The sequence below is a fragment of the Sciurus carolinensis genome, chromosome 9 (genome assembly GCF_902686445.1).
Source record: "Sciurus carolinensis chromosome 9, mSciCar1.2, whole genome shotgun sequence".
NCBI lineage: Eukaryota > Metazoa > Chordata > Mammalia > Rodentia > Sciuridae > Sciurus > Sciurus carolinensis.
The window spans coordinates 26,914,617-26,928,929 of record NC_062221.1 but is presented as its reverse complement, the minus strand read 5'-3'; the positions used below and the strand labels follow the sequence as shown (position 1 = coordinate 26,928,929).

Sequence of the window (14,313 nt, the reverse complement as noted above, 5' to 3'; positions counted from 1 at the left end):
TGATGTTTTGTTATTGCCCTAGAATTAAAATTCCAAGAATTTGGTATGAGAAGTTATGATAGTTAATATTCAGATGTTATTTCTCCCTAGATTTAATAATTAATATAACTTTTAGGTGTTTGTTTTTATTCTCTTACAATTGGGTCCCTTCAATTTTGAATTGACCAGTTTGCTTCCTACTTTAGGTATACATTTAACTTAAGTATATTTAAGTGTATGTCTTCAGTTCTTCTCCCTTAAGACATCATTGAAATGACAGAAAATAAAAGGAATTGGAGGGGGGCCCCCCAATAAATGAGATATATAAAACCCATTTGTGGAACCTGGAAAGTAGATAGAAAATTACTGACAGAAGTACCTCAGTATATGTGAAGGGAAATTTAGCTAATGAGGGAGCCAGTCTGTCCTGAAGCTCCCAGAAGGAGAAGGAGGTTTATAGTGAGCCTTGGGTCTTAAAAAGAGGTTGTTTTAAAAGTTCATATAAGAATAATCTACCCCAATGAGCAGAATGCACGACCAAATAAACAATATGAAAACCAACAATATGGAAGAAAACTGGGCAAAAAGAAAAAAGGATGAACCGAAACCCTGTTGCAAAGCCTGCTACATTCTGGCATTTAAAGATTTCAAAGTATAATGACCACATCCCTCTCACTTATCAGAAAGGGAAGCTTGCCAGTAACTTACCCATGTATAACAACTCATTATATGTCTTTCAGTGCATTTTAGATCTGCATGAGCAGTCAGGCACTTAAAGAAATTCTTCCTCAGAAAAATAGAAACTAGGATAAAATACCCAAACCCAGAAGAAATAACCTGTCCCAAGAGAGAATTAGAGATTCATAAAGAACTTGAAAAACAAAACAAACCCTTTAACATCCTCACAGAAAACCCAAGAAGGCCCACTATGTAGAATAAGATTCTATGAAAAAGAAATGGAAAATGTGACTTCCAAATTAAAACATTCAGACTGAGAAGATAAATTTCATGTAAGTCAATTGAAAATACAACAAAAAGATGGGAAAAATTGAGGGGGAAAAGTCTAATCCAGGGGGGCACAGTGTCAGATACAACTTCCAGAAAAAACCAAGGCAATAAAGAAAAAAATCTAAAGGAATAAAGAATTTCCCAGAGCTGCGAAACAGTAGTCTTAGAATTGAAAGGGCCTATCATATACTTACTATAATGAATTGAGGAAAAAATAAAATAAAAAACTCCACAGTGAGGCACATTCAGATTATTTTAATATTCCAGGGATGAAGAGAAGATCCTCAAAGTTTTCAGACAGAAAAACAGGTCCTCTTAACAAACAAACAAAAAAAGAATCACACTGTATCAAAAATGTTCATCATTAACACTGGGTGCTAGAAGATAATAAAGTAGAATCTTCAGACTTCTGTGGGGAAACAATTTGCCAGCCAGTATTTTGTAAACAATCCAGCTATCTAAGTGTAAGGATCAAATAAAGCCATTTTAGGGACACATAATAGCTACCTTTTGTGACCCCTTTCTGTAGAAGGGACTTGAGGATATGCCCCTGCCAAATGAAGGGTAAATCAGGGAAGAAGAAACATGGAATCTAATAAATCTGAGCACATATAACCCAGAGTGATACCTGCCATCAGAAAAGAAAAATAGTTATTTTAAACCTTTTTTTAAATAAATGAACAGTATCCTATCCTTATCTGTTTTGTTTACTTATATCCTCTCTTGACTGTTAACAGGATTGCTTTATATACTGCTTGTTTAATATAACATGAATTCAGGTATAGATAAGTCAGACAGTTTTCTCTAAATTTGACTTTGGACAATAAAAAACTAAATAAAAATTAGAAATGTTAACTTACAATATAGCTACCTCTTCAGCCTCAAACACTACTATTTGATATCATTGAATTTATTTTAAAAATCAATTAAAAGTAATAATTACAAACAATATTACTGTGTGTCAAATTGTTTCACTTGAACTGATGATGATGGTAATCATTATGTAATTTATTATGTTGCAGTTTAACTGCAACTGTAAATATCAGTAAATAAAGGTAATGATTTTAGGAATCTTATAAAACTTGAAAACAAACCAAATTTTGCATTCTTAAAAATGATAACTTAAAAGTTAAATATGATAGCATAAAACAAGTTCAAATCATCCTTGAAGAAAGCTAAAAATATTATAAATGTTTGTCAATAAATTATAGAGCTACTGTACCTTCATTAATAACTTTTTCCCTGTGAAGTAAGTTTGTGTTGAAGGGGGGCAATTATTTGTCTATTTCAATTAACAGTAATCAGAAACAGTTCCATTTCCCTCCCCACTTTCCTTTCTCCCTCTCCCCTGTTCCTTCTTTTCCCCTTCCCTACTCTGTATCTTCTTCCTTTCTTACCACCTTTTTTTCTTCATGTACTTCTTAATCTCCACACCCCTCTTTATTCATCCACCTCCACTTTATCCTGTCCCCCAGGGGAAAATATAATCACTTAAAAACCTAAAAAATAATTTTGAGGGTCTATCACTATTAAAAGAAAAAGATATATTGCTTCTAAACTAATAGGACTATTCTTTCAGGTTCTTGCTTGGGCTTACTCTTTTTAATATTTCCTTCATATTTTGAAAGAAGAAATGGTTTTCTGTAAAAAAGTAATAAAGTCCAATATCATTGAATTAAGTAAAGGAAGCCATTCCACACAAAAACTGAGTGCTTAATAAACACACCCTTTTATCCCATTTCATGACCTAATAGTTCCACACTTCTTATTCCACCACACTTGCAAATTTTAATAAAACATTGAGACTGTGCACATATTGACATGTGGTAGATCCATAATCAAGTGTTGCTGAATGTATTTGAGTTTTAATTGGTATAAGTTATAAATATTAATTATAATTTTAAATTATGATTGCCTTTTCTATAAACTCTTACATACATATTATACCTCTGCATTTTCAGAAACTATTTCAGAAACTCTTAATACCAGTTGTTAATACTTTATTGACTACATAGACTATATCACTGTTACAAGTACTTGTTCTGATTTATTTTCATTATAATAATGAAATGCTACTATGCCCTCCAGAGACAAGTGTTCCTTTTGCCTTGTGAGGAAACTAACACTGAGAAGCACATTTCCCAATAGCAGTGGTAGATTAGATTGTTTGAACCTAGAACTGATCCCAAAGGTTGTATACTTTTGCAGAATCTTACCATCTTCTAATTATTTGTGTGAGTCTTAAAATCAGGCAACTTGTGGCCAGTATTTCTAGTCCATATGTTATTTTATCTTTCTTTTCTTCCCCAAGTATAAAGACTGCATATCCCATATTGTATATCCGATTTAACATTCAGTTAGAACTTCCAAGGATAGAAATTGAATCAATTCTACTCTTCATTTACATTTTAAATATTGTATATCCGATTTAACATTTAGTTAGAACTTCCAAGGATAGAAATTGAATCAATTCTACTCTTCATTTACATTTTAAATTAAATGCCAAACTTTCTACATCCTCATAACAACCATTTTTATCTTGTTTATTGAGATTAGCAATTATTTGAAAAAAATGAAGATCTGGCCTTAAATTTATATAACTTATATTTTTTGACTCATTGTTTATATGTAGATTCAGTCCCTAAGTAAAAAAATTATTAAAGTTATGTGAGGTAGAAACCAGCACTTAAGATAGTGTGTTCCTTCCTCACCCCCAACTTTATCCTATCCCTCAATGGAAAATATAGTCACTTAAAAACCTAAATAAGAGCTTTGTAGATATATCACTATTAAAATAAAAAGATACATAACTTCATTTAGGTTTTTAGGAATTACAATACAGGATGGCTATGATACAAAACTGTGTACAAATTAGTCATTATCTCTACTTAAAGGGTCCTATATAGAGAATAAGTCAGTTACTTTTATTCACTCCAAAGAAATTTTGAAGTACTTTGTCTAGTAAGGTAATTTTAATTTATTAGTTGAATATTTTGAGTACCTTTCATAATTTTTTTAAGTTTCCTCTCTGTATCTTATTGTATCACTGCCATAAATACAGCATAGTTAATTTAATATTGCAATAACCCAGGACTGACACGAACTCTGTTTCAGAAACTATTAATGGTAGGTATTAATAGTTATTGAACACATATACATATCACTATGACAAGTGCATGGTTTCAACTGAATGCTTTGTTATAATGAAATGGTACTATACCTTTCTAAGATAAGAGCTCCATTTAGAAAATTGACCCATCTTAGAAAAATACATAAGTAAGAAGCAATTTTGTAATTTACAGAATTTGCATGTCTTCTTTAAGTAGAAAGTGTTTATTTGAATAATGTGAAACATAAGGGCTCTTGAATTAAAATGTTTCCATATATTATGTGTCAAATGAAACAATTGTTATCTTTATTGTGAACTCACAAAATTTAAGATAAATCACTAATAAATTTATAATTCTAGTTCTTTTATTCTTTCTTTCCCTCACTCTCCCCCTATCATTTCTCCCTCCCCCTCTTTTCTGTTTTCTCTTTCATATTTTCATCTTTACTACCCCATTCATATTCTTTTCTTCCCCTTATACTTTTATGTCCTTCATCAAGGTAATTGCTCTTGGACTATGCAACACAAGCAGTGGTTTGGTTTGTAATGTGCAGAAAATATCTCCTGAGATTTTTTTTTTTTTTTTTTTTTTTTTTTTTTTTTTTTTTTTTGCTAGGACCTGGGAAAGTGACTCAGTACTTTTCCTTTAAGGGCATGTTGGTATTTTCCAGCTTTAGTACATATAAAATCAGCAGAAATTTCTAGTGACTCCTCCGTTAAGGTTTTTCTAATACCTGGTGGTGTTCTCATCAGTTAACATCTTGCTCTATTCTAGCAGTCTGGGATGGCTAGCTGTTTTTAAAGTGTGTATGTCAAGTTTTATATTCAAATTTCTCAATCAATTTCTCTCTCTTTTCCCATCATCTCCCCCTCCCTCTCTCATTCTATCTCTAGGTTAGCTTATCCTTATACCCTGTAATTAGCACAGTCCCTATACTTGGTAGGCACTATACAAATGTATTTGATAATAAAATTGATATGATGTCACATCTGGTGGACATTCATTAACCAATTAATAAGTGTTTCCTTCTGAATTGATGTATAAGGTCATCCCTCAAACTATTTTGACTTGAAATAATTACAATTACTTGTAGCCACTATTACTTAGCTTTCAGAGTTATTAGTAAGGGTAGCAGATATAATGGAAATACTGTAGGTTCAGAGAAAGACATTCCTAGCTTGAAAAAAGCCAAGTTATGCTACTTGGAAGGCTAAAGGAGGAAGATCACAAGTTTGAGGTCAACCTGAGTAACTTATCAAGACCCTGTCTCAAAATTTTAAAAAGTGGAAAAAAAAATAGAGCTGGGAATATAGCTCAGTGGTAGAAAATCCCTGGATTCAATCCCTGGTACTGAAAAAGAAAAAAAAAAACATACTTAGCTTACTTCTTTGAGCTCAGTTTCCTCATAAAATGGGTCTAATACTATCTATTCTCCATAGTACTTGAATACAACATACATATATTATCTAGGGCAAGTAAATGTTTGGTACAAGGAAGCTATTTTAATTATAGCTTTTTATGTTATTATATAAGTATTCTGTCTTTTCATTGATATAGTTATTATCTGTATGCTCTCTTTATATAAGCATTAGATAAAGGGCACTACCCACAAGGAATCTTAATATCTCCATTCTTTCTCAACCAATTCTGGAGAGAACTAAGACTTAATGCCCTAAAGCATCCTTTGAGTATAGTTAATTAACTTCACATTATTTTATGACTTACGTGAACCATATGAGGAACTTTGGGAGAAAGCAGAATATAGAGCATTAAAAAGAAGTGTAAAATTCAAAGAATTTCATATTGAGATTCAGAGCCTCAGAGAGTTCCACTTATAAAAATGTAACATCAGGAGTAGGTTTCTTACTCACTGCTGTGTTCAGCATGAGCCTAGCATGGAATAGGCTAAACATTTATTGGATTATTTAAATGAATGAATGATCAGTGATGAGTGAGGAAAACATCAGTAATTTTGTGAAGACTGTTCACCTAAGCAATTAGACCATTTTTGAAAACTCAGCCCTATACTGTATGTATATATGGATATACATAGATGCTTGTCATCTGTTTTGTCTGAGTTTTAAATTTAGAAACTGTACCTCTTTTACCATAACCCCTTTACTTTAAGCCATATTTTGATTCATGGTATAACACATAGTGGTAATAATTATAATAGCAGTGGTATTTCACAATGCCAGGCACTGTGTTTTACCTGAATTAATCCTTGCAACAGCCTTGGTAGTTGATCAGCCAGTGTGGCTTAGTGGAAGAGCCCATGCCCATGATTACTCTGTTGCTCTGCCTCCTTTTGCTGTAGAAGGCATGTTGATCATTCCCCGCATTTACTGCTCACTATTCTTTAGTGAAGAATATTCCATTCATTATCTCATAGGAATAAAGAGCCAGGAACCTTTTTTTCAGGGTAATGAACATGGATTGCTTCTCAGTATGCAACATCTATACCTTCTTTCAAGGAGGATAGTCATTTGTTTGATTTTTGCAAAACTACTCTTCCTTCATTGCAGATGGTATTAGTAGAAGGAATTTAGTCTTTAGATTTTACCAGATTACCCATTAATCATTCTCTTATTTCCCAAGATAATGAGATCAAGAAATTGAAAGGTACTGTGCCCAGCTACTTTTAGGAGATGGAAAGCACTCTGTTCTCAGGGGAGAAAGCATGATGAATAAGAATATTTGTTTGACTCAAAACTACTGTACTCTCTGCATCCAGTACTGTTGGTCTGGTATATGGTAAGACCTTAGAAAGTATCTGTGGTGTGGGTGGATGGGCATATATAGGTGGTAAAGTTGATTGGAAAAGCAAGCTAAGAGTGCCATATGCTAAGACACATTTTGTGTAGATGCTAGACAGGCCCACCATTGTGTGTGGTACACTGTGACAGAGCACATATAGTCAATTCCAGCCCTACTGACTTGAATGCCATTTGGAGATTTTGTAAGTTGTTTTTTCTAAAACATCTATTCTGATTGGGTCATTTGTTCACTTCTTTGTTTCTTAATTGTATTACTTAGATACTCCTTATGCAGTTGGCCCTCCGTATTTGTAGGTTTCATGACTATGGATTCCTCATTCATGGATTCAGCCATCTATGGTTGGAAAACATTTTTTAAATCATATCTCTTTTTACTTATCATTATTCCCTAAACAATGCAATATAATGTCTATTTATCTAACTTTTATATTTTATTAGTTAGTATAAGTAAAATAGTAATGTTTTGAGTATATAGGAGTGTATGTGTAGGTTATATGCAAATACTAGACCATTTTACATAAGGCACTTGAGCATCCTCAGATTTTGGTATACATGGGAAGATCCTGGAACCAATCCCCCATGGATAACAAGGGACAACTATAAATTTGGAAACCTCCAGTGATTAACAAATATGTGTGAAAAGTTGTCCTTTTGTTTAGAAACATTTAAATGATATGCAAAACAGTTGGAAAATGTTTTAAGAAATCAGTTTTATAATTTGTTTCCTAATGCAAATGCTAGTATCACTTTTGTGATCTTTCCACTGTGTGTTCACATGCAAATAAAAGTATTTAAAATATTTGAGATCATACCTGCAAAATTATCTTTATAATATGAATTACTTTCTACGAGAAACAAGGTAGAAAGAATGTGCCAAGGCTCTTTTTTGCTCTCCGTGGACGTGCTGCCTTTGCTTATTGTGTTAGAAGTCAGAAGCCTGAAATTGTTTCAGAAATATTAAGAATAACTAATAAAAGGTAGTAGAATAGAGTCTTTCTTTGATATAAGAAGGCAGGATCCCAGTGGTAGAAAAATAAAACTCTTACAGATTTAAGTACATTATCTTCAATAATCAGATTCAACAGCATAATTTTACCATTAAGCGGTAAATTACTGTGGTTAAAGTCAATAGTAGTCTACCAATATCATCAAACTGTGAGGGTTTGTGTGTGTGGAGAGGTGTCATTTAGTATCAAAAGTTTTTTTCTTTCTTAAAAACTCAAAGTATTCTTTTAAAAGATAATGCAAATTACCCTTTAATGATACATGTTATATATATATCCTCACAAAAAGGATAATGGAAGTTATCCTGAATTTTAATTCTTAATCATAGTAGTCATTTTAGCCTACACTATTAGTATGTTTGCTTCTACCTTCCTCATGTAGGTTTGATTTTCCATTTTAATTTTACTATTTTACTGCAATTTGTTTAACCTCTTCAGGTATTTTCCTTTTAAACAGGTACAGATTATAAATAAATTAAATCTTCATTTTGGACTGACTTTATTATTTATTTATTTACTTATTACTTACAGTGCTAGAGATCAAACCCAGGGACTTACTTGCTAGGCAAGTGCTGTACCATTGAGCTATATCCCCAGACTGACTTTTATTTTAAATGAGTGGGAGTTGTATATACAGAACCTGCCTACAAATTAATTTTGTTAGCATATTCTAAAAATAGTTCATAATCTAATTGAAAAGAAAAATGTTTCTCTTTTCAAAGTCTCATGGAATACTTTTGCCAGACTCAATAATTCATTACCCTTGTTTTGGAGTCAGGTGATCACAGGGCATTTCTGAAACCCTGACCAGAGGAATAAATCTTCACCTCATAAAAAATCAATCTCTCCTCTCTCTCTCTCTTTCTTTCTCTCTCTCTCTCTCTCTCTCATCTAGTGTCATAAGCAGTTTAAGAGATCCACAAACCTCTACCTCCACTGAACTTCAGATTTAGAGCTATTATCCTAGAATTGTGAGAAAGAAGCTAATATTGACTGAATATAAATTATGTAACATTTGAACCGAAGGGTTCTGACTGTGTCCAGAGTTATTTCCTCAACCACCCAACCAACCAATTACGATTACTTCTTCCAGTCCAAAATTATACTTTATCTTCTAAGTATTGTTGTCTTAAGTAGTAATACTCCTTGGTTAAACTTCACTAATATGATATTAGTGCTAATGCATGAAAGGCCTGCAGGTCAGGCCTTTACCAATGTTAGTATTAATTAAATTGAAAATAAGATAAAACTCAACCAAAATATACGTATCTTTAAGAGGTGATTTTTATATGTCAACTTTGAGTTACAAATCTACTTGAGCCCCGAATAAATTTTTCATCCTAATAAAAGTAATACATGACTGATTTTTAAGCATACTAGTAGGATAGGTGACAAATAGAAAATTAAACATGATGTATTAAAGAAATAAAAGAGACCATTCTTAGTGAACTAGGCACTCTATTATAAATGTGATACTGAATAAAACCTTTTTATCATCACAAGTGGAACTGCTTGATAACTGGAATTGTATCAGCCTTAAAATTCCTGGCCTCATTTGTTTATTCAAAGATGAACACAATTAGATAATGCTGGATGAAGGCATATCCCTGCTGGTGCAATCTGAACCTCTGACAACAACATCATGACAGGTATAGGTTCCCAGGCATATAAAGAAAAATGAGTACTGTGAACATGGCATGCTAAGTGTGGTCTTTCTCTTTACTAGGCATTTGGGCCTGGACCTGGTGCCTCGAAAGGACTTTGAAGTCGTGGATTCAGACCAGATTAGTGTCTCAGATCTCTATAAGATGGTAAGAAATCTAAAATGGGGTGGCTTACTCCTGTATACCTCTTTTTTTCTCCTTTGTTTTCCATGATTATTCTATAAAATGGTATTTCTAAAATTTTTCCTTATTATGAGTGTACATATCACACTTGCTTTATAAATGGGAACACTATGTAGAGATATTGGCCTTACTATACTGTCTAGGGGCCACCTCTCTGTTGATGTTTCTATTTGTTTTCTTTCAGCCTGCACTAGTTACTAACATTATGCTTCTTCAGTCCCTTCTTAGGAAGGAGAGGTAGTTAAAGTTGGAAAGAACCAGTTATTAATTAACTGTGGTGATTGAACCTGGAAATAATGTACCAGTCTTTCCTCAGACTGAAGTTGATAGGTCTTTAGATGTCCAGTAATTATTGTGAAAATTTGTTGGGTTGACTAATGACCATGATTCAATTTTGTGGGCTGAATGAGAAGAAACTAAAAGAGAGGTACGACATTTTAAAGTAAACTAAATAGCAGAAACCTAAGGTGATAGTTAAGCTTAGACTAAGGGCCTGAGTATAACCTCACACCTTGAGTAGTATATTCAGTGAGTATATATTGATGAGATTTACAAATTTTAGGATCTCTTTGAGAAAATATAATTCTTTTAGGGAACATTGAGGGTAGCAAGGATCAAAGGAAATTTGCCTAAATAATATACCACAACATATTGATTGCTTCTGCATATTTGCATGTGTAATTTATTAACATGCACAAGCATTTGCTTTAACTTCGCTCTATACAATATAATAGGTATGCAATATAGAAATTAAAGATGTACAAGACTTATCCCTTTGCTCAAGAATCTCATCATCTATGGGTTGATTCCTAACCCTTTCTGTGTCAGAAAGGATCAGATGATATTTTCTCCCATGACTATGCAAATATGAATTATATACAGTGTTTTACAATGTTTTAGAGAATCGATGGAAAGATTTCCCAGTGCTTGTTCCTGAAATCTCTTCATGGATCCCATTGAGAAACTGTACTCTAGTAAAATCAATAGACCACAAATATGCATGTGCTGCATAGCATAATTAAGATATACACTAATGCTAGTAGAGATAGTGACTGATTTCCTAAAGGTAGGAAAAAAGGAAAGACATTTCAAAATGGTACAAAGCATAGGAAAGTGGCAGTTACAGGAAATATAATGATTTTGATAATTTTCGCTTGAGATGTAGTAGTGAATTGGAGATGAGGCAGTCTAACAAGGAAGCAAAAACCAAATCATGATGAGTTTTGTGTCTCCCGGATTAGACTCTCTTCATTAGTCTGACAGAACTGTGAGAGTAGCATGATCAGATATGGATTCCTGATCATAAAATGGATGCAGGGAGCAGTCATTAAAGCAAGAAATGTTAATTCAGTAGTTTGGGCTAAAGCTGGCATAGTGAAAGTGGTAAGAAGTTGTTGGATTCTGAATATATTTTAAAGTTAGTACTAATCAGAATTGTTGATGTATTGCATTGGTATACATGAATACAATTAAGGGAAAGGTCAGAGAAGAATGATTGCTGAGTTTTTGATCTACCCAGCTAGATAATAATGAAATAGGAGAAACACTGTAGAAGAAGCAGGATTTAGAGTTGAGTAATGAGGATCAATAGTTCTGGATTTTTTTTTCAAGTTTGAGATGCCTTTTAGACATTCAAACACCAGTATTCAAAGTCTGGCGTTTCTGGGTAGAGTATAGATATAAAAAAGTTTTAGAGCCATCAGATAATATATATTTGAAGCTGTGGGACTGGATAAGATGATCATTTGCCTTCTTTAAGTTCTGTATACTGAAACCCAGTGATCAAAAGATCCCACACAGCACTTCTAAACAAAATAGCAATAGGAGAGAAAATTACAAAAATTAGAGATTCAATCTAGGAGGTTCACTATCTAAATAATAAAGTTTCAGAAAATATAACATACAAAGAAAGAGAATATTATGGAGGAAATCTTATTAAAAACATTCCCAGGGGTCTGGGGTTGTAGGTCAGTGGTAGAGTGCTCTCCTAGCACACGTGAGGCCCTGGGTTCAATCCTCAGCACCACACAAAAATAAAATAAAGATATGTGTCTATCTACAACTAAAAAAAAAAAAAATTCCCAGAACATAGATTTGAGTCTCTAGATTCAAAGGGACCAGTATTTGGCATTTGATTCTAAATTTTCAACTTAACTAGAAATGAAGAGAGGAGTTGAAAGCTTCCAGAGAGAAAAACAGATCACATACAGATGGTTTGTTGAAAGAGTAACATTTGGCTTCCTAATAGCAACATTGAAAACTAGAAAATATAGAAGCATTGTAGTTAAAATTCTGAGGGGATGATAAGTGGATGATGATACATAATGGGGGTGGGGGTAAGAGGAGAATAGAGGAACTTTTGATTACGTAGAGGGAAATGAGAGTGGGGAGGGGATGGGGTATGAAAGATGGTGGAATGAGACAGACATCATTACCCTAGGTACATGTATAATTACATGAATGGTGTGAATCTACATTGTGTACAACCATAGAAACGAAAAGTTGTACCCCATTTGTGTACAATGAAAAGTTATATGCAGTCTGTAAAAATAAAAATAAATAAATAAATAAATTATGAGGGGAAAAATTTCAACCTAGTGTTCTGTATTTACTCAGTTACATTGTCAATCCCTTTTCAGGAAAGTACTAAAGAATAAATTATTCCTTTAGAATAAAGGAGTAAATCAAAATTACTACTATATGTGTACCATCAAAGTAAGGGAGTCTGATGCAAAGAATGGGTGCAAAGAATTCTGAAGTGAGCAGCAGAGGGAAGTTCCAGGATGTCAGTTGTGTAATAGGCTTAGAGAATAACTACTGAGAATTGGTCCAGATTAAAGCTGAAAGGCAGAGGACAGCTAGGAAGGGTATTCTCCAGGAGAACAACTGGGCTTCCCAGATTACCTGACAGTTTCACCATGTGGAAGATGCTATTGATAGATACTTTTAGAGCTAATGGAGGACTTAGAAAAACGGACTCCTTATCTACAGGTTCTGTGTTTGCAGATTCATCCAACCTTGAATAAAAATATTTGGGGGAAAAATTATGTCTGCAGTAAACATGTATAGACTGTTTTTCCTTATCATCATTATTAATAATTCCTAAACAATAGTATAATCCCTATTTATATAACTTTTATATTAAATATTTTTAAGTAATGAGAAGGAAAAGTATACAGAAGATGTTTGTAGGTTATTTGCAAAAAAATATTTATAAAAGGGACTTGAGTCTCCATGGATTTTTGATATTTGTGGAAAATTCTGGAACCAATTCTGTGTGGATAACAAGAAATGATTGTAATTTTAAAAAAATAAATATACCCAAGATGAAAGTGGCAGACAAAAAGAAATGTAATTACAATACATGACTTTCCTCAGCAGAGACTATATTTAAGTTATAATAGTATAAGCAAGAGTTCAACCAAGAGTTTTGAGATGTTAAGATAGGTGAAAGAAAGGATATGTGAGTAAGAGTTAAAATCCTCGTTTTACATAATAAAAAGGCAATAGATAATTCTAAAACTAGATAAAGAGAGCAATATAAATATAACATTTAGAAATATTTGATCAATTCTAGGGAAAAAAAAAAAACAGTAAAAAGTTGAAAGTACTTATCTCCAGGGAACAAAACAGGGTAAGCATAGAACTGGTAATTTTTATTGCAAGCCTTTTAGAATAGTTAACTTTTCATATATGTGTTTTATTTTATTAAATTGAATTTTAATTAAAAATGTTCATTTACTAAAAAAACATAAAATCCAGACTAAACTGGGAAGTTGTCCCAATATGTGATGTGCCTGTACTGTCTGCAGTGATATTTGTTATTGTCAACAGGATGTTTTGTACTAAAGTTAGCTGTTTTGTAAATTTCTATATATAGTATTAACTGAAAACTTACAACTAGCAAGTTTTATAGTCATTTTTAAGAGTTAGTCAATAAATACACTTGAGAAGAATGACTTAATGCAGACCCTGAATTTAAAATAATATAACAAAATTTATTTTAGTACAATAACATTCCAGTAGGATATGGTCTATAAACCATAGAAAAATAGAAAACCTAATTTGTATTTCGAAAACCTGGTTTTAATTAGTTTTTTAAATTTTTTTTTTCCTGGTGCTTGTGATAAAACCCAAAGCCTCGGGCTGGGGATATAGCTCAGTTCGTAGAGTGCCTGCCTTGCAAGCACAAAGCCCTCGGTTCAATCCCCAGCACCGCAAAAAAAAAAAAAAAAAAAACCCAAAGCCTCATACATGATAAACAAGTACTCTACCACTGAGCTATACTCCCAGCCCTAAATTTTTTTAATCAATTTTATGTACAAAGTTTTCTTTTATATATATTCTATGTAATAGTTTACCCAGCTGTTTTACGTTTGACTTTATTATATTTAATATGTATCATGGGAAAATATAGTCCTGTGAATGAACATCAGTACTCCATAATAATTAGCTAATATTGCGAATAATGCACATAGGTATTTAACAATTAGCAAATATAGCTAGCAAGTCACATTTAAATTAGTATTTAATTTTTACTTTGGTTTTATTTAGGGTTAAAGGTATGTATTTAAAAATTAAATGAAGC

The 14,313-nt window shown here is 32.6% G+C and overlaps 1 protein-coding gene across 1 annotated transcript in view; it reads left to right on the top strand.

Annotated features, from left to right (window-relative positions):
• Positions 1-14,313, top strand: part of Dock3 (dedicator of cytokinesis 3) — a 712,604-nt gene that overhangs the window by 424,889 nt on the left and 273,402 nt on the right. The window contains 1 exon segment of the mRNA XM_047563117.1: positions 9,605-9,689. Coding sequence (XP_047419073.1) covers positions 9,605-9,689 — 85 coding nt within the window.